The 17,192-nt window shown below is 74.3% G+C and overlaps 5 protein-coding genes across 7 annotated transcripts; 4 read left to right on the forward strand and 1 right to left on the reverse strand.

Moving 5' to 3' along the window:
* Window positions 1-46: 46 nt before the first annotated feature.
* Window positions 47-4,208, forward strand: LOC309594831 (tubulin monoglycylase TTLL3-like; the record flags this gene model as incomplete). Its single annotated transcript, XM_082321235.1, is given in 13 exon segments — window positions 47-80; window positions 672-775; window positions 906-1,247; window positions 1,380-1,508; window positions 1,598-1,712; window positions 1,815-1,922; window positions 2,192-2,360; window positions 2,431-2,579; window positions 2,651-2,897; window positions 2,979-3,414; window positions 3,493-3,894; window positions 3,896-4,132; window positions 4,134-4,208. Coding segments are annotated over 13 exon segments (2,547 nt in total).
* Window positions 4,209-4,607: 399 nt separating this feature from the next.
* Window positions 4,608-6,699, reverse strand: RPUSD3 (RNA pseudouridine synthase D3; the record flags this gene model as incomplete). Its single annotated transcript, XM_082321115.1, has 9 exons — window positions 4,608-4,852; window positions 4,937-5,076; window positions 5,155-5,281; window positions 5,348-5,432; window positions 5,502-5,609; window positions 5,690-5,786; window positions 5,894-5,938; window positions 6,020-6,087; window positions 6,632-6,699. The coding sequence occupies 9 exons, from the start codon at window positions 6,697-6,699 to the stop codon at window positions 4,673-4,675; spliced, it is 918 nt and encodes a 305-aa protein (XP_082177241.1). The 3' UTR covers window positions 4,608-4,672.
* Window positions 6,700-6,741: 42 nt separating this feature from the next.
* On the forward strand, window positions 6,742-7,786 carry JAGN1 (jagunal homolog 1). Its single transcript, XM_082321116.1, has 3 exons — window positions 6,742-6,866; window positions 7,085-7,191; window positions 7,268-7,786. Exons 2-3 carry the CDS (start codon window positions 7,103-7,105, stop codon window positions 7,728-7,730), a joined length of 552 nt encoding a protein of 183 aa, XP_082177242.1. The 5' UTR covers window positions 6,742-6,866; window positions 7,085-7,102; the 3' UTR covers window positions 7,731-7,786.
* Window positions 7,787-8,044: 258 nt separating this feature from the next.
* On the forward strand, window positions 8,045-12,334 carry IL17RE (interleukin 17 receptor E; the record flags this gene model as incomplete). The annotated part of the gene is made up of 16 exons (XM_082321236.1): window positions 8,045-8,146; window positions 8,223-8,238; window positions 8,390-8,881; window positions 8,991-9,097; window positions 9,170-9,293; window positions 9,375-9,514; window positions 9,601-9,669; window positions 9,792-9,858; window positions 9,942-10,129; window positions 10,259-10,306; window positions 10,386-10,431; window positions 10,554-10,702; window positions 10,780-10,848; window positions 10,938-10,989; window positions 11,068-11,169; window positions 11,384-12,334. The coding sequence occupies 16 exons, from the start codon at window positions 8,045-8,047 to the stop codon at window positions 11,986-11,988; spliced, it is 2,376 nt and encodes a 791-aa protein (XP_082177362.1). The 3' UTR covers window positions 11,989-12,334.
* Window positions 12,335-12,874: 540 nt separating this feature from the next.
* IL17RC (interleukin 17 receptor C) lies at window positions 12,875-16,900 on the forward strand (the record flags this gene model as incomplete). 3 transcript variants are annotated; one of them, XM_082321073.1, is made up of 17 exons in its annotated part: window positions 12,875-13,037; window positions 13,110-13,131; window positions 13,217-13,581; window positions 13,761-13,872; window positions 13,942-13,986; window positions 14,158-14,294; window positions 14,478-14,537; window positions 14,690-14,744; window positions 14,840-15,024; window positions 15,103-15,153; window positions 15,228-15,273; window positions 15,378-15,490; window positions 15,570-15,638; window positions 15,714-15,771; window positions 15,906-16,001; window positions 16,082-16,120; window positions 16,293-16,900. In XM_082321073.1, the coding sequence occupies exons 1-17, from the start codon at window positions 12,945-12,947 to the stop codon at window positions 16,898-16,900; spliced, it is 2,154 nt and encodes a 717-aa protein (XP_082177199.1). In that variant the 5' UTR covers window positions 12,875-12,944. The 3 variants fall into 3 exon arrangements, with proteins under 3 accessions (XP_082177199.1, XP_082177200.1, XP_082177201.1); XM_082321074.1 differs by having other exon boundaries at window positions 15,381-15,490; XM_082321075.1 differs by lacking the exon at window positions 14,478-14,537.
* Between the last annotated feature and the right edge of the window lie 292 nt (window positions 16,901-17,192).

Genomic DNA, 17,192 nt, shown 5'->3' on the forward strand with positions numbered 1-17,192 from the left:
GGCGGGGCGGGGCCTAGCGGGAGGGGGCGGGGCCTGGTGGGGCGCCATGGCAACGGCAAACAGTTGGGGGGGCCCCGACGGTGCGGGCAGAGCTAGGGGTGCAAAGGGGGGGTCCTGGGGGGGTATGGAAGGGTTTGAAGGGGGTCTGGCGGGGTATTGAAGGGTTTGGAGGGGGGCTGGGGGCACTAAGGGGGGGGGTGTCTCTGGGTGTGGGGCATGAAAGGATTTGGGGGGGGGCTGTGAGGTTTGAGTGGGGGCCCCCCACCTCGGTCCCCAGCGAGGCAAGGGGACGGGGGACCCCTGTGGCAGCTGGGGGGAGGCAGAGCCACCCGCAGCTCCCCTCGCCCTCAGGCCAGCGTGGGATGGTGCCCCAGGGGGAGCAGCACGGCGGGCACACCGCCCCCGGCTGGGGGGGCCGCTGCCGGAGCAGGAGATGTCCCGGCTGTCCCCTGGCCCGCCAGGCTGGGGACAAGGGCACGGCAGGGCAGCGGGTCGTCTCGGGCGGCACACGGGGCACCGGCACGAGGCTCGGCGGGTCGGTGGGCGCTGTGGCGGGGACCCCCGGCTGGGTCAGGCGGAGGCAGGCAGGTAGGCGCCTTCTCCCCCTCCCTGCCCGCCCCGCGGGGCTGGGGACGTGGGGCCAGCAGGGTCAGCCGGCGCTGTCCTCGCAGGGCAGGCGGCACCCGCCACCGCCGGCCACCGCGGCTGCCACCAGCCCTCGCTCGACCCTGAGCGGCTCAAGAGGGCCAGGCTGTGCGTGGAGAGGGCCATCAAGGTGAGGGGCCTGATTTCGCACACCCCAACGTGCCGTGTGCTTGCGTTTATTATGCATTTATTGCATCTGTCATGCATTTATTGCATTTATGGCTCGGGGGCGAGAGCTGAGCTCTCGGGTCCCTCCCCAGGAGAAGAAGATCTTTGCGGTGCAGGGCCCCTACCCCATCATCCGCAGCCTGCTGCGGGCCCGGGGCTGGGTGGAGAGGAAGCTCCCCAGGGCCGGCAGCCGGCCGGAGCGGCACCGTGGCAGCCAGAAGCAGCTGCAGCAGGAGGAGGAGGAGGAGGGAGGCGACAGTGATGGTGCTGAGCAGGGGGAGGCAGGGCTGGACCCGCAGCCGGGGACGGCACACTGCGGGGCACGGCCTGCCCAGGGGACCCCAGAGCCCCTGCGCTCCCCCTATCCGCCCGATGAGGAGGAGGAGGAGGAAGAGCGGTGGGATGAGGATCCCGATGGCATCCACGACCTCATGGTTAGCCGGGAGGGCTGGGGCTGAGCTCTGCCGCAGCCCCCGGGGACCCCCGGGCGCAGGACGCGGCCTGGGGCAGGGGGCGAGGGAGGGATGGGGGGGTCCGTGCCTCACCCCGGCCCCCCGCTCCCGCAGTCCCGCCTGGTGCGGGACCAGGTGCCGTACTTCATCTGGACCAACCGCTGCGGCGCCGTCGACAGCCGGCTGCTGCAGCAGGACCAGGCGGTGAACCACTACGCCCGGGTGGGCGCCTTCACCACCAAGGTGGGAGCCCGGAGCCCCCCGGGGTGGGGTGGGGGACAGGCAGCGGGGGTGAGGGGGTCCAGTGGGGGCTGTCACCCTTCTCTAAACAGGATGGGCTGTGCCTCAACCTGCGAAACCTGCCCTGGTTCGACCAAGCCGACCCCGACGCCTTCTTCCCCCGGTGCTACCGGCTGGGGGCCGTGGATGAGCGGCAAGCCTTCATCGGTGAGCTCGGGGCCGGCGCGGCTACCACAGCCATTGCCCTCCTGTCCCCCCCATGCTTCTGGTCCTGTGCAGGACTGGGTGGGCACAATGTCCCCCTTGCAGAGGATTTCCGCCTGACGGCGGCTCGCAGCCTGCTCAAAGTGGCCCTGGAGAGGGCTGGGGATGTGCCGGCGGGGACGGAGCAGCCCCCGGAATCCGGCAAGGGGCCAGGTGAGCGTGTGGAGCTGGGCCTGGGAGGAGGGGGACAGGGAGCTTGGGGTTGGACGTGTGCCTGGGGGCCGAGCTGAGCCTCTGCGAGGGGCCGTAGCTTTGGACCCCCCACCTCCTCTTGCCAGCCCACCTTATGGGTGCTCTGTCCCCGCCGGCCCATCCCTGTGCGCCCAAAGCCACCCATCCCACAGGCAGGCTCTGTGCTACGGCCCCAAGGGTGGGACAGTGGGTCCCCAGGAGCCACGTCCCTCACCCCATACCATCCACAGCGGGGCTGGGGCCCCCCCTGTCCCCCCAGCTGGTGGAGGAGGCCCTGCGGGTCTGCGAGCAGCACCTGGGCAGCCTGGGGCACCAGGACATTGACGGGGACCCCCCGTCCCCCCACATGACAGGCAGCGCCTGGGACCGCTTCCTGCGGGACTACTACCACGTGGCGCAGTGAGTGCCGAGCGGGACGGGGGGGACACGGCGGCGGGGCCAGCACTGAGCCCCCCGCGTCCCCCCGCAGCGAGGGGGCCGGGCTGGCGCTGAGCGGGGCGCAGCGGGAGCGGTGCCGGGCCCTGCTGCAGCACCTGGCAGGGCGGCTGCCCCAGCTCGGCATGGAGGGCGACCGCAACGTCTGGATCCTCAAACCCGGTGCCAAATCCCGTGGCAGGGGTAAGGCTGGGGGAAGCAGGGGGCACAGGCTCCCTGCTGAGGAGGGGTCCCACCATCGCCGTGTCCCCCAGGCATCGTCTGCGTGGCGCAGCTGGAGGAGGTGCTGCGGCTGGCGGGGGGCTGCGCGGCATCCTCGGCACGGGTGGGCGAGTGGGTGGTGCAGAAGTACGTGGAGCGTCCGCTGCTCATCTTTGGCACCAAATTCGATGTCCGGCAATGGTTCCTGGTGACCAACTGGAACCCTCTGACCGTCTGGTTTTACCGCGAGAGCTACCTACGCTTCTGCTCCCGGCCCTTCTCCCTGCGCCGCCTGGAGCCGTGAGTGCCCCCCGTGCCGGATCCCCGTACCCCGGCGCCCACTGGCACCCTGGTGACCCAGCCCCGCTCTTCCCACCCCAGCGCCCGGCACCTCTGCAACGTCTCCATCCAGAAGCAGTGCAGGCCGGCGCGGGGCCGGCACCCTGGGCTGCCCCCTGACCAGACCTGGTCCTGCCGGCAGCTCCAGGCGTACCTGGCACAGGTGGGGCGGGCGGGCGCCTGGCACCAGGTGATGGTGCCCGGCATGAAGGCGGCGGTGCTGGGCACCCTGCGCAGCACCCAGGACCTGGTGGGGTCCCGCAAGGGCAGCTTCGAGCTCTACGGGGCCGACTTTGTCTTCGGGGAGGATTGCCAGCCCTGGCTGCTGGAGATCAACGCCAGCCCCACCATGGCCCCCTCCTCGGCGGTGACCAGCCGGCTGTGTGCCGGCGTCCAGCGGGACACACTGCGTGTGGTCATCGACCGCAGGGACGACCCCGCCTGCCCCACTGGCGCCTTCGAGCTCATCTACAAGGAGGTGGGCTGGAGGGGGGCTGCAGGGGCCAGCACCCCCCAGGCACCCCGAGCCCCCACTCACTGCCATGTTGTCCCGCAGGCAGCCGTGCCCGTGCCTCTGTACATGGGGCTGAAGCTGATGGTGGAAGGCTGCTCCCTGAGGAAGGCCCAGCCGGCACATCGCCGATCCCAGGGCAAGCCCCGCACCGCTGCGGCCGGCACCCCCCAGCACCGCAGGGCAGCCCCGCTCCCCCAGCCGGGAGCATGGCGGGGGGAGCTGGCTCCTCCGGGGCGATGGAGCCACCGCTGCCCCCCCAAATCAGCCCCCCCGGCACCACCGCAGCCCCCGGGCCGCTGTGCCAGGAGCCTGCGGCTGCCACGGCTCAGCCGCCTGCTCGGGCAGCCCCAGGCAGCTCTGCCCCAGCTTAGCGTCCGTCCCCTGGCCAGGGTGTCTGTCCCACCATCCCAGGGAGCTCCTGCCAGCCAGCAGCTGCTGGGGACCCGCAGGCCGGCCGCCCTCCTCCCCTCCCGCCGAGGTGCTGTGCCCACCTGGGCTGGCACCCAGCGCCTGGACCCCATGGCCGTGCTGGGGGCGGCTGAGCCCCATCACGGGGACAAGGCACGCGGTGGCTCCCAGGGGGACACAGAAGAGCTGCGACGCCGAAGGACACCCAGGAGGTGACCGGCTCAGCAGCAGCACCCTGCCCATCTCAGCTGGGGCGACACAGCGGCACCCAGCTCCCCCCCCACCCCAGCCAGAGCCCATCGCCGGGTGGGGGCACCCAGCCCACCCCCTGCTGCGGAACACGGCTGTGACAAGGAGCCCGGCTCTGCCCCTCTGTGTGCGGGAGGGCGCGGGCATGGCCGGGGCTGAACCCGGGGCCGGGGCTGAACCCAGGGACGGGGCTGCGGGCAGGAACCGGGGCTGCGGGCAGGAACCGGGGCTGCGGGCAGGAACCGGGGCCGCTGCAGCAGCTCCTCTGCCAGGCGCAGAGCGGGCAGGAAAAGACGCCTCCGCTCCTGCCTGCGGTCGTGTCTGCCAGACAGAGCCGCGGCAGCGGTGATGCCGCTGCGCCCCGGCGCTGGGAACCAGGTCAAGGCACGGGGGTGGCGGCAGTGCTGCCATCGCCGCCTCTGCCGGTGGCCCCATGGGGATGGTGGGGACATGTCCCATGTGTGCCAGGAAAAGAAACGGGCACCGAGCCACCCTGGCAGCCACTGGAAATTTAATGGGGTAGCGCAGGGGGGGCGAGTTGGGGTAGGGGGTCCCACCACGGGTTCTAGGGCTCCCGGTGCTCCGGCAGCCCCAGGCACCGCAGGGTGCGCAGGAAGGCGGGGGGCGGCGGGGCGCAGAGCGGGCCCTGGGGCAGAACCAGCTGCTGCAGGTGGAGGTGGAGCGGGAGATGGCGGAGTTGCTGCAGCGACAGCCCCAGCCGGCACCGCAGCTCCTCGTCCAGCACCTGCAACGGGGGCGCGGGGCAGCTCAGCGGGGTCCCCGGGGGCTGCGCTGAGCCCCCCACCCAGTGCCCACCCCGGCCACGTACCTGTGTGCGGCTCGGGGCGGCCTCGGGGGGCAGGAGGAAGGGCACCCCCAGCACCCTGCCCACGCGGGACGAGTGTTTGTGGTCACCCAGCGCCGGGCACAGCAGCAGCGTCAGGTGCACCGGGAGCTGCTCCGGGAAGGCTGGGGAGGCACCGGGAGGCTGGGACCGCGCCGGCGGAGCCGGGGGGCACGGGGGAGGTTTTGGGGGGGGCCACTCACCCGTCCTGGGCTGGAGCTGGAGGAGGGCACAGCCCCCCGCGGCACCCAGCACTCGGTAGCGCGTCAGGGTGCTCTTCACCTCCTTCCTGGCCAGGCTGCGGCGCCCCGGGGCCGGCACCGGCACCACCTGCGGCAGCACAGCCCTCAGCCCCCCGCTGGGTGTCCCCCCCCCGCACCCCCGGCACCCCCTTACCGTGGCGGTGTCACCCTGCTGCTGCCAGCACAGCCCGGTGCGGATCTCACCCTCCGCCTCCGCTGGGACCCCTACGGTGACGGCGCTGCGGGGAGAGGGGGTGAGACGGGGACGGGGCCCCCCGTGCCGGCACGGCGGGGTCCCGGGGGCTCACCGGTACGTGGCGGGGTACTGGCCTCTCCGGCGGGCATCGGCGAAGAACCGCTGGAGCTGCTCGGTGGCACGGCGGCAGCCGGAGAGGAGGACGAGGCCGGAGCACTCCCTGCGGGACGTGGCAGCTCCAAGCCCTGCGGGTGGGGGGCTGGCACCCCCTGAACCCCCCCCGGCACCCCCAAACCGTACCTGGCGGGAGCCTTCACCACGTGGAGCTCGGCGGGGAGGCCCAGGCGCCGCCTCAGCGCCGGCAGCAGCGTCACCAGGCTCAGCTCCCCAGAGGGCCCTGGGGATGGGGGGGGGTCAGCACCTGCTGGGACCCCCCCAAAACCAGACCCCCCCAAAACCGGACCCCCCCCCCCCAAGCCAGATTCCCCCCCGTCCCGCACTCACCCAGGACGGGCAGGCCGGGGGGCTTGCTCAGCACCAGCAGGGCTCCTGGCGGGGGGACGCCTGGTCAGGATGCGGCCCCCCCCCCCCGCCGCTGCCTGCCCCCCCCGACCCCCCCCCCCCCGGTACCTTCCCGCTGCACCACGGAGGCCTCCAGCAGCCCCAGCGTCTCCTCGGCGCCCAGCGGCCGCCCCCACCTGCGGCGGGTGGAGTGGGCGGGGGGCACGGGTGGGACCCCCCCGGGTGGTGGGGACCCCCCCCCTCCCCACGCCTGTGCTCCCAAATCTGATCCCGCACCCCCCCCCCCCGCCCCACTCCCCCCCCCCACGCGTGCCCCTGCACCCCCATCTGCACCCCCCCACCCGTCCCCGCACCCCCCCAGCCCCTCTAGCTCACGCACGTGCCACCCCACGCGTGGCCCCGCTCCCACACGCGCCCCGCGGCCTCTCTACGCCCACGCGTGTGCCCCCCCCGCGCCCCCCCGTGCCACCCTCATGTGCCACTCCACACCCACGCGTGTGCACCCCCGTGCGCCCCCACAAGCCCCCGTGCACCCACGCGTGTGCACCTCTGTGTGCCCCCCCCGCAGCCCCCGTGCACCCCCCCACCCCCGTGCACCCACGCGTGCACTCCCGCGTGCCCCCCACACCCCCGTGCACCCACGCGTGTGCACCCACGTATGCCCCCCACCCACGCGCGTGCACCCCCGCGCGCCCCCACGAGCACGCGCGCCCCCCTAACCCCGCGGCGCGCGCCCGCTGCCCCACGCGCGCCAGCCCGCGCGCGGCGGCAGGGCCCCCTCCCGCCATGGCGCCACTGCGCCTGCGCCGGGGGCGGGGCCGAGAGGGCGGGGGGGTACCCCGCCGCGGCCATAGAGCGGAGCCTCCGGGCAGCGCAGAGCGGCCGCCCAAGCATTCAGAGCCGGCGGCCGCCACCATAGATAGGCGGAAGCGCGGGCAGAGCGTCCCGCTGGCAGGTGGGGTGCGGCGGGCGCGGCGGTGTCACCCGTGGGGGTGTCACCCGGGGGGGTGTCACCCGGGGGCTGTCCCGGGGGGCGGGCGGGGAGAGGGCTGCCACGGGGGCGAGGGAGGCCCGGGTGGGCTCCAGGCTGCGTGGGCCGGGGCCGCCGCGGGGTGGGGGGGGGCCCCGCTGCCGCCTCACGCCGTGCCCCCGCCTCACGCTGTGCCCCCGCAGGCAGCCGGTGCCGGTGCCATGGCCTCCCGCGGGGGTCCCCGCGCCGCCGGCACCGATGGCAGCGACTTCCAGCACCGGGAACGCGTGGCCTCGCACTACCAGATGAGGTGGGTGTCCCCGGGGCGGGGGGGGGGCCGGGGCCGGGGCCCCCGGCGGGCACTGAGGGCCGCCCTCTCTCCCCAGCGTGGCCCTCAAGTCGGAGATCAAGAAGCTGATCTACACCCACCTGGGCATCTGGCTGCTGCTGCTGGCCCAGGTGTGCGTGGGGCACCTCAAGCTGCTGCCCCACGACCAGGTGGCCATGCCCTATCAGTGGGAGTACCCCTACCTGCTCAGCGTCCTGCCCTCCCTCCTGGGCCTCCTCTCCTTTCCCCGCAACAACATCAGCTACCTGGTCCTCTCCATGATCAGCACCGGCCTCTTCTCCATCGCTCCCCTCATCTACGGAGCCATGGAGATGTTCCCCATGGCGCAGCAGCTCTACCGGCACGGCAAAGCTTACCGCTTCATCTTCGGCTTCTCGGCCGTCTCCGTCATGTACCTGGTGGTGGTGGTGGCCGCCCAGGTCCACGGCTGGCAGCTCTACTACAGTAAGAAGCTGCTGGACTCCTGGTTCACCAGCACGCAGGAAAAGAAGAAAAAATAAACGAGGGGGCTCCGCGGCCGAGCCCCGTGGGGCAGCGCTGGCGCGGCTCCGGTGGGTGGGGGGGTTCCACGGGGACCAAGGGGTGCGCCTGAGCCGCCCCACGGCTCGGTACTGGCGTGGGGGGGGGGGGGGGGGGGGTGCCCCATCCTCTGCCTGTTGCTGTATGGAAATAAAGCGCCTTCCACGCTCCCACGCGTGTCTGCGCCGCAGGAAGCGCCGCCTTGGCGGGGGGGGGGCGGCGGGGCCGCCTGTGCCGGCGGAGGAATGCGGCGGGGCCGGCCCGGGGCGGGGCGAGGAGCGGCGGCGGCTCGGCCATGGAGCGACCGGTGCTGCTCGCCGCTGCCCTGCTGCTGTTGCTGCCGCCCGGGAGCGGGGCCGGGGCCGCCGTCACCCGGCTCCGGGTCTCCGCCAACTTCGTGAGCACCGGGGGGAGGGGGGGGGACGGCGGGCGGGGGGGGAGCAGCGGGCTCACCCCCGGTTCTTTGCTTGCAGGAGTGCCGGGCTACCGGTGAGTAGCGGCGGGGTTGGGATCGGGGCTGGGCTGCGGGTGCGGGGGTCTCTCCCGCCCGGGGCTACCGGGGCGGTGGGATGGCGGGGGTCCCCCTTCCCGGGGCTCCCGGTGTGCAGGGGGCTCCCCGTGTGCGGGGCTCCCGGTGCAGGGGGCTCCCGGGCCCCGGGGCTCCCGGTGTGCGGGGCTCCCGGTGTGCAGGGCTCCCCCTTGTCGGAGCTCCCGGTGCAGGGGGCTCCCGATGTGCAGGGCTTTCCCTTCCCGGGGTTCCCGGTGTGCAGGGGGCTCCCGGTGCGCAGGGCTCCCCATTCCCGGAGCCCCTGGTGCAGGGGGTTCCCGGGCCCCGGGGCTCCCGGTGCAGGGGGATCCCGGTGCAGGGGGCTCCCGGGCCCCGGGGCTCCCGGTGCAGGGGGCTCCGGGGCTCCCGGTCCCGCCGGTAGCTGGCCCCGCCGCACGGCCGCCCCCCCGCTCTGCTCTCCCCCGGCAGCCGACCGGACGCTGAGCCGCCCCCGCTGCCGCCGCCCGGCCCGGCCCGGGCCCCCGCTGAAGCCGCCCGCCCTGGCGCTGAGCCGGGCCCGCCTCTGCCTGCCCCGGCAGCCCTGCCTGCCCTGCCTGCGGGTGCGCCTGGCCCTCCCCGCCGCAGGTACGGGCAGGGACGGCGGCACCGGGCCCCCCCCCGGCTGCGTGGTGGGGGGTGGTGGTGGTGTCTCGTCCTCCCACCCGTGTCGGCACCCCACGGCGTTTTCTCGCAGGGCTCGACGGTGTCCGTGGGCTGCAGCTGAACTTCCTGGAGCTGGGCTCCAACCGGGCCGGCTGGCTGCAGGTGTGGCGGCGGCGGCGGGCAGCGGGCAGCTCGCCGGTGAGTGCCGGGCGGACGGCGGGGGCGGACGGCGGGGCCGTGGGTGTCCCGCTGACCCCCTGCTCCCCGCAGTGGCAGGTACAGTTCGATTGCTTCCCGGTGGAGAGCGGGCGGCAGGTCCTCGTCTCCCTCCGCACCATCCCTGACCGAGGTTTGGCCATCAGCCGCAGACACACGGTCGCCGCCGAGCTGCCCGGTGAGGCCGGGAGGGACCCCGGGGGTGTCCCCGGGGATGGGGGGGGACACCGGCACCGGCTGACCCCCGCCTGCTCCGCAGGGCCCGTCTTCACCCACGCCTGGGTCCCCGAGGCGCGGGCCGTCGAGGTGCGGGTGCCCGAGGGCCCTGCCCTGACGGTGCGGCTGTGCCACCAGCTGGCCCTCGAGTGCGAGGAGCTGCCCCGGCCCTTCCACCGGCAGGTAACGGCTCCGGCCCCCCATGGCCACCCCAATCCGGGGCTGGGGGCCGCGATCCCCGCCAGCCGACGCTGCTTCCATGCCCGCAGGTGCTGGTGCTGGGGGGCCGCCGCGTCTCGCTGCCGTATGAGTTCCTGGTGCCCTGCCTGTGCATCGAGGTGCGTCGCTGTCCCCTGCGGCTGCCAGGCCCCTCTCCATGCCCGTCTCTGCCCGTGCAGCGAGGGCAGGCAGGAGGAGTGGGGGCACAGCCTGCCCTGACCGCCCTGCTCTGCCCCCCCAGGCCTCCTACCCCCACCACGACAGCCCCCGCAGCAAGCGCTGCCCCTTCCGTGACCAGCCGGCCGCCTGTGAGTGCCCGCGGGGAGGGGAGCCAGGTCCCGGGGGTCCCCCCGGCCGTGTCCCCCCACCCTGCTGACGCGGTGCCCCGCAGATGGCCCCGAGCTGTGGTCCTCGGTGCGCTTCCACGACTACAGCGCCAGCAGCAAGGACCAGATGGCGATGGTGCTGAGCGCCAGCTGCCCCCTGCGCCCCCGGGCCACCCTGTGCTGGAGGGAGGCAGCGGCCGAGACCGCGCCCTGCCACGACGTCCCCAACTCCACGGCCAGCGAGGAGGAGCAGGTGAGGGGTTCTGGCTTTGGGGTGCCACGGGGCACGGCAGCACCCCCCCGGCTGGGGCATCCGCCGGACCCTGGGGTGCCCGTGGGCTGCGCGGGTTGGGGACGGTGACGCGCTCTCTGCCCGCACCAGGCGTACACGCTGGACAAGGTGGACGTGCACCCCCAGCTCTGTTTCCGGGTAAGCCCCCGCGGGCGGGCGGGCACGGCCTGGGGGCCGCGGTGGGCGACGGCGGCTCACCCGGCCCCTCTCCCCCCAGTTCTCCTACGGGAACATCAGCCACGTGGAGTGTCCCCACCGGCCAGGTGAGCCCCGTGGGCGGGGGGCACCCCGGGCTGAGCACAACCCCGCGTTGTGGGGGTTCCTCGCGCCCCTCATCCCCTCGGGCATCCCCTGATCCCCCGGCCTCTCTCTCTGGTGGGCGCAGAAACGGCCTGGAACGTCTCGGTGAGCGCCTGGGGGCTGCAGCTGCGCCTGCGCCTCACCTCCAGCGTCCCCGCCGCCTTCAGCGCAGCCCTCTGCCAGCGCCGGGGCGGGCAGTGCGAGCCCGAGGCCCCCCTCTACACCGTCACGCAGGTGAGCGGCAGGGGGCTGGGGGGGGGAACGGGGGGGGGGGGACCGAGCCACGCTGACCCTGCCCTTGTGCATTGCAGCCGGAGGGCTCTGCCCCGGGGGAGCTGGCGCTGCTGCTGCCGGTGCAGGTCCTGGGCAGCTGCGTGTTGGTAAGGTGACCCCTGCGCCGGCACCCACGCCACGGGGCGGGGGGGGACCCCAACCTGGCCCCTCCCGCCTCATCCAGCCCCTTCCCCAGGTGTGGCGCTCGGATGTGCGCTTTGCTCGGAAGCAGCTGCTCTGTCCCGACGGTGAGTGGGGGTCCCGGGAGGCCGCGGGGGGCAGCAGGGGTGGGCACCCCCCCACACACCTCACCGCCCCTCTCCCAGTTTCCCGCAGGCACTTTGGGCTGCTGGGGCTGGCGCTGGCACTGGGGCTGGTGGTGACCATGCTGCTCCTCAACTGCTGCGGCGCCTGGAGGCCGGCTGCCGGTGAGGGGCACCCTGGGGGGCTGTGGGACGGGGCGGCAGTGGCCACGGTGGCCGTGGGGCTGGGGTGGCAGGGAGTGTGGGTTCCCTGGGCCGCAGAGGGTCCTGGGGTGGCGTGGTGGATGCTGGAGTGCCCCTGGGGGATGCCGGGGTGTCCCCAGGGGATGCCCAGAGGGCTGCGGGCAGGGCTGTCACTGCTGTCCCCTCTCTGCCGCAGGTGCCCCGGGTGGGCGCCCCGTGCTGCTGCTGTACTCGCCGGACTCGGAGGAGCACCTGGGGCTGGTGTGCGCCCTGGCCGAGCGGCTGCGCGCCGGGCTGGGCTGCGACGTGCGCCTGGACCTGTGGGAAGCGGGCGGCGTGGGGCAGGTGGGCGCCCTGCCCTGGCTCTACGCCCAGCGGAGCCGTGTGGGTCGCCAGCGTGGCACCGTCCTCCTCCTCTGGAGCCGGGGCAGCACCCGGCTCTTCCGCCGGTGGCAGGTCGGGGCGGCCGACGGGACCCCGGGGGACGCCCACGACATCTTTGGGGCAGCCATGGCCTGCCTGCACGGGGAGCTGGGGGCGGCGGGCTGCAGCGGCGGCTGGGTGCTGGCCTACTTCAGCCGGCTCTGCAGACCCCGCGACGTCCCCAGACCCCTCCGGCCCCTGCCCACCTACCGCCTGCCCCGGCAGCTGCCCGGGCTGCTGGGTGCCCTGCGGGGCAGCCCCCCGGCCCCCCGCCGCTGCCGGGGCAGGGCAGAGGGACTCCTGCAGCAGCTGCTGGAGGTGGGGGCCGGGGAGGGCGGCCCCCCGTCCCAGCCCCCCGGGGTGGCTGCCGGCACCTGAGAGCCCACGCCGGGGCTGAGCTGGGCGTTGCTGCGGGGCCGCTGGGGCTGGGGGCAGCCCCTGGTGAGGGCAGGGGCCCCGTCACGGAGGTGCGGGACTAGGCACGACCGTGGTGGCAGGAGGGGCCCCGGGCAGGGGCCATAGGTGCCCGAGCAGGGCTGGCCCTGGCCAGGGGACATGCCGCAGGGGCCAGGGCGAGCATCCAGCCGGGTCCCTGGGGCCAGGAGCAGAGGTGCTGCCCCGGGCAGGGGCAGCTTTATTTCCACACAGGGACCTGCTCCGGAGGAGAGCCGGGATCCCGGGAGGCCCCTCGGGACGCCGTGGCCGGGCGAGGGGCCGGGGCGGCGCTGGAAGAAGCCGGGTGGTGGGGGGCTCCTTGCCCTGCTTGGGGCACGGGGGGCTGGGGGGGGCCTGGCCCCGCTCCTCGCTCCCGTGCTGCCAGCGGGACCTTGGCTGCGGTGGGAGCAATAAAGGCACTATTTCACCTTGCCGTGCCGTCCGTCTGGTGTGCCGGGACTCGGCCGGTGCCCCACAGAGGGTGGGGGAGGCCCGGTGCCCCCCGCGGCAGGGCAGGCGAGGGGCTGCGCAAGCCCTTCCCGGCACGGTTGCCACACCACATCCCGCAACTGCTGCCGCCTCCCCGGGGTTGGCCGGGGGGCCGTGCCCACGCCGCGGGGTAGGGGCAGGCCCCAAGCCAGAGCCGTGGGGCCACCCTGGTCCCCCCTGGGGCCCCGCAACCGAGCCCGTCCGTGGGGCCCCGAGCCCGTCCGTGGGTCGGAGCGGGAGCGGGGAGGCCCCACCCCGGGGCGGTCGCCAGCGCCGCGCTAGGACCCGGGTGTCCGGGATCGGAGCAGGAAGCGGGAGCCGGCGGCGGCGGTGGGGCCCGTGGAGCCGGGAGCGGGGCTGTCAGGAGTGGACGGCGTGGGGCCGGGGCGCCCCACGGCCCCGGCCCCGCCATGTGTCTGCTGGGGCAGCTGCTGCTGCTGCTGCTGGCGGCGGGGGCGGTGGGCGGGCGTGGGGCCCCCCGCGACACCCTGGCCTGCACCCAGGTGGGTTGGCGTCGCCGGCACGCGGGCCAGCGGCCACCCTGGCACCGGCCTCACCCCCGCCTTCCCCCCCAGGGCCTCGCCTGCCGCCTCCTGGGTAAGTGCCACTGCTGCTGCCATGGCCCCCAGCCCAGCCGGGGCGTGGGACCCCGCACCCACGGCCGCCCTCCGTCTTCCCCCAGACGCCGACATGCTGTGCGGGACGGAGCCGCTGGGGCCCGGCCGCGGGCTGGCCTTGGCTCGGCTGAGGCTAGAGCCGGCGCTGCGCTGCACTGGGCCCATGGCCTGCTCGCCCTGCCTGGAGGCACGCCTGCGCCTGGCCCTGCCGCCGGGCACCGGTGAGCCCCGCCGCCCTGCGCCGTCAGGCGTCCCCGGGGCAGAGGGCAGCGGTGAAGAGGGACGTTGGTCACCGATGGATGGGGCCGCCTCGTCCCAGCCCAACATCACTGGGTTGCTGCTGCTTTCTGGGCACGCGTACGCCTCCTCCCGCTGCGTGGCCGTGGAGGTCTGGGCACCCCTGGCCCCCACGCTGCCCGGCCGACCCCTGGTACGTAGGTGCGGGGTGCCAGGGACGAGCGTCCCCGCCACTGGCAGCCCCCGGGCGCTGCAGTGCATGGGGATGTGGGTGCTGGCACCGGCATGTCTCTGCGGCACAGTCGTCCTGTTCCCCCGTGTACCGGCGGTGCCGGTGCCTCGCCGCAGCGCGGTGGTGGTTTTCCTGCCCAGGGCTGGGTGACTTTCCGGTGTTTCGAGGCACCGTTGGGCTCTGAGCTCCACGTCACGGCGTACACCAACTCGCGCGGCCGCCGGAGGCTGAGCCAGCAGCAGCGGGTGCCAGGTGAGCCCCTGGCGTGCCCTGCCGCCGCGGCCCCTGTCTCCCCTGCCCGCTGACTCCCTCTCCCCGCAGACTGCTCGTGGCCCGCGGCGCAGGCTGCCGTCCCCCAGTGCCAAGGTAGGTGCCGGCGTCCCCCCCGGTCCGTGGCAGCACTGGGACCCCGCTGCCTTGGCGCATGTCCCCTGGGGAGCTCTGGGTGGTGGGTGCTGGGGGACAGGGTGACCCCCGGGGTGCCGTGCCCTGTGCCGGGCGGGCGGTGCCGGGTGCCCTGAGCCGCCTCCGGCGCAGTGCCCAGGCTGCAGGTCTCCCCGGGGCCGAAGGAGGCGGTCGTGGAGGTGCAGGGGGCCGTGGCGGGGCACAACTACACCCTCCGGCTCTACCACAACCAGAGCCACGGCCACTGGTCAGGGCGCACGGTGAACATGGTGAGTACAAACCCCTTCCCTGACCCCCCACCCTGGCCCGGCTCTGGCCGCTGCCGGCTCCGTCCCCGGGAAGCCGTGTCTCTGTTACAGGCAGGGTGCTGGGAGAGGGTCCCTCCTGGGCTGGGTGACCCTGCCGGGGGCTGATTTGCCGCGGGGTGACCCACGTCTGGTTCCCGGCGGCAGAGCGGCCCCATGAACTACAGACTGCCAGCTGACGAGGTGCTGCCCTGCCTCTGCCTGCAGGTGGGTGCCCGCCGGGCACCGCAGGGGTGGCAGGGCTGCTGCCAAAGCAGAGGGGCTCCGGGCACCATGCGACCCCCTCCGGCATCCCGAGGGGGCCAGCCGGGTCACGGTCACAGCCTGGGCACCCCAAATCCTTTTGTTCCTCTCTTCAGGTCTGGCTGGAGACCCAGGACCCACCACGAGCCACCCTGTGCCCCTTCTCCCACGGTACCCATGCTGTGGGGCTGGGGCGGGCTGGGACGCAGGGGGACCCCGAGGGGACACCGCACGGGGGTGACACCCCTCTCCCGATGCCCCTGCAGACGCCGAGGCCTGGGAGCGGCTGTGGGCGCGCAGCCGGCTGGTCCTGCACGCCGAGGGGCAGGTGCTGACCTGCTCCCTCTCGGCCCCCTGCGACCTCCCGGCCGAGCTGGTGCCCTGCTGGCAGCCGGAGCCCGCCGGGCCCTGCCAAGCCCTGCCCGGCCTGCAGCAGCCCGCCGTGGGGCCGGTGAGTGGGGCTCCGTGGGGCGCGGGGACCCGGGAGGGGACACAGGTGGCACTGACGGAGCATCCCTTCCACCCACAGGGACCCCAGGAGTTTGGGGGGCTGCAGCCGCACCCCAACCTTTGCATACAGGTAGGAGATACCTCCCTGCCCCACGGCTGCCCCACGGGCAGCCCTGGGCACCGCTAACCCGCTCTCTGGGGCAGGTGTGGAGCGGTGGGCAGGTCCGGCTGACCCAGTGCCTGCGGGACCGTGAGTATTGCTGGGGTGGAAGGGCAGGGGCAGCCTGGGGTCCGGCTGGGGGGTGAACCCTCCCCAGCCCCCCCGGCCACCCCCCCAACCCCTGACATCCCCAGAAGTGCTGCCCAGCCGCGCCGATGACCTCCTGCTGCTGGAGCGCGGGGGGAACGCCTCGCTGTGCGCCCTGGAGCGGGGCACCTGCACACCCCTCGCCAGCTTCACCAGCACGGTAAGGGGCAGGGACCCCCGTGTCCCGGCGGCGGTGGCACCGGCGGCACCGCCAGCTCACCCCGCTCCTGCCTTCGCAGGGAGCCGGGCATCCCGGGCTGCTGGAGCAGGAGCTGCGGCGGGACGTGGCGACGGGACAGTGCAGGCAGGTCAGTGCGGGCAGCTGGCGGGCAGCGGGCAAGGACCGGGCAGCGTGTGACGTGTCCCTGTCCCTGTCCCCACAGGTCTGGCACCCTCAGAACAGCACCGGGGTCGTGCTCTGGGCCTGTCCCCTGCACAAGTGTGAGTGTCCCTGGCCGCGCCGGGGGAGGGGGGGGGCGGAGGGAGGACACCCACCCCGGGGAGCTACCGGGTGGGCGCCGGGGACCCTCGGTGGGTGCCGGGGACCCTCGGCAGGCACTGACCCCTGCTTGCAGACCTGCACGCCCGCTGGGCGCTGGCGTGGATGGGGGTGCTGCTGGGGGCTGCCTGCCTCCTGCTCCTGCTCCTGCTGAAGAAGGAGGATGTGAAAGGTGAGCGGTGCCCCCCTGGGGGCCGTGCCCGGCCCGGGACCCCCACCAGGACCCCACCTCACCACCTCTCCTCCCCGCAGGCTGGCTGAAGTCCCTGAGGGCTGACTATGGCTCCAAGGGTGAGCGTGGGGTGACCCTGGGGGGTGCCGGGATGTCCATGCCCTCCCTGCGGAGGGGTCAGGGGGGGTCCCCCCATCAGCCGTGGTCCCTGCTTGCTTCCCACCATGGCTGCACCGTAGGGTGGGTACGGGGTGCCCAGGCGGGGTTCAGGCACTGATGGTACCCCCTCAGGCCCGCTGCGAGGCCGGCGGGCACTGCTGGTGCACGCGGCGGAACCGGCGGCAGAACGGGCGGCGTGTGCCTTGACGGCAGCCCTGCACCCGCTGGGGCTGGCGGTGACGGTGGCACCGGGAGGTGGCAGCGGGGTAGCGGCATGGGGGCCACTGCCCTGGTTGCACGCGCAGCACCGGCGGGCGCTGCGTGACGGTGACACCGTCATCCTCCTCCTCTCCCCGGCGGCTGTGGCTGCCGCACGCCGGTGGGACGCCAGGGCTGGGGCCGTGCCGGGGGCCAGGGCCACTGGAAGTGGTCCCGGCCCCCGGCACGGCCCCAGCCCCGATGATGTCCCCACTGTAGCACCCTGTGAGGCATTTGCCGCAGCTCTGTCCTGCGCCGTGCCGGCGTTGACGGCGGGCAATGGGCGCTACGTGGTGGCCCGGCTCGAGGCCTTGGTGCCGGCGGTGCCGCCGGCGCTGCGGGCAGCCCCTGCCTTCGCGCTGCCCAGCGAGACCGGGGGCTTCCTGCGGGCGCTGGCGGGACCAGGTCGGCGCTGGGGCCGGTGGCCGGAGCCGTACGTGGCGGCGGTGGCCGAGGGGCTGCGGCGGGCAGTGGGGGAATAAAGCGGTGACAGTGGCTTTGCCGTGCACATGTCCATCCTCGGGGGGACAATGGGGACTGGGATGGACTGGGGAGGGGTGATGGGGAGGTAAGGGGGGATTTGGGGGGCAGGAAGGGGGCCTGGGCTGGTTGGGGGGTGAAGGGGAACTGGGCTGGTTTGGTTGGGGGGCGGATGGGGAACTGGACCAGTTCAGGGGGATGAGGAGGAATTGGACCAGTCTGGGAGGGATAAGGGGAATTGGACCAGTTTGGAAGGGCGGGGGAGAACTGGACCAGCTCAGGGGGGTATGAGGG

This window comes from Platalea leucorodia (genome assembly GCF_965183815.1).
Source record: "Platalea leucorodia genome assembly, chromosome: 9".
Lineage (NCBI taxonomy): Eukaryota > Metazoa > Chordata > Aves > Pelecaniformes > Threskiornithidae > Platalea > Platalea leucorodia.

Coding starts and splice junctions, on each gene's coding strand:
- JAGN1 (XM_082321116.1), top strand. CDS start 7,103: ATGGCCTCCCGCGGGGGTCCCCGCGCCGCCGGCACCGATGGCAGCGAC. Junction 7,192..7,267: donor GCCTCGCACTACCAGATGAG/GTGGGTGTCCCC, acceptor CTCTCTCCCCAG/CGTGGCCCTCAAGTCGGAGA.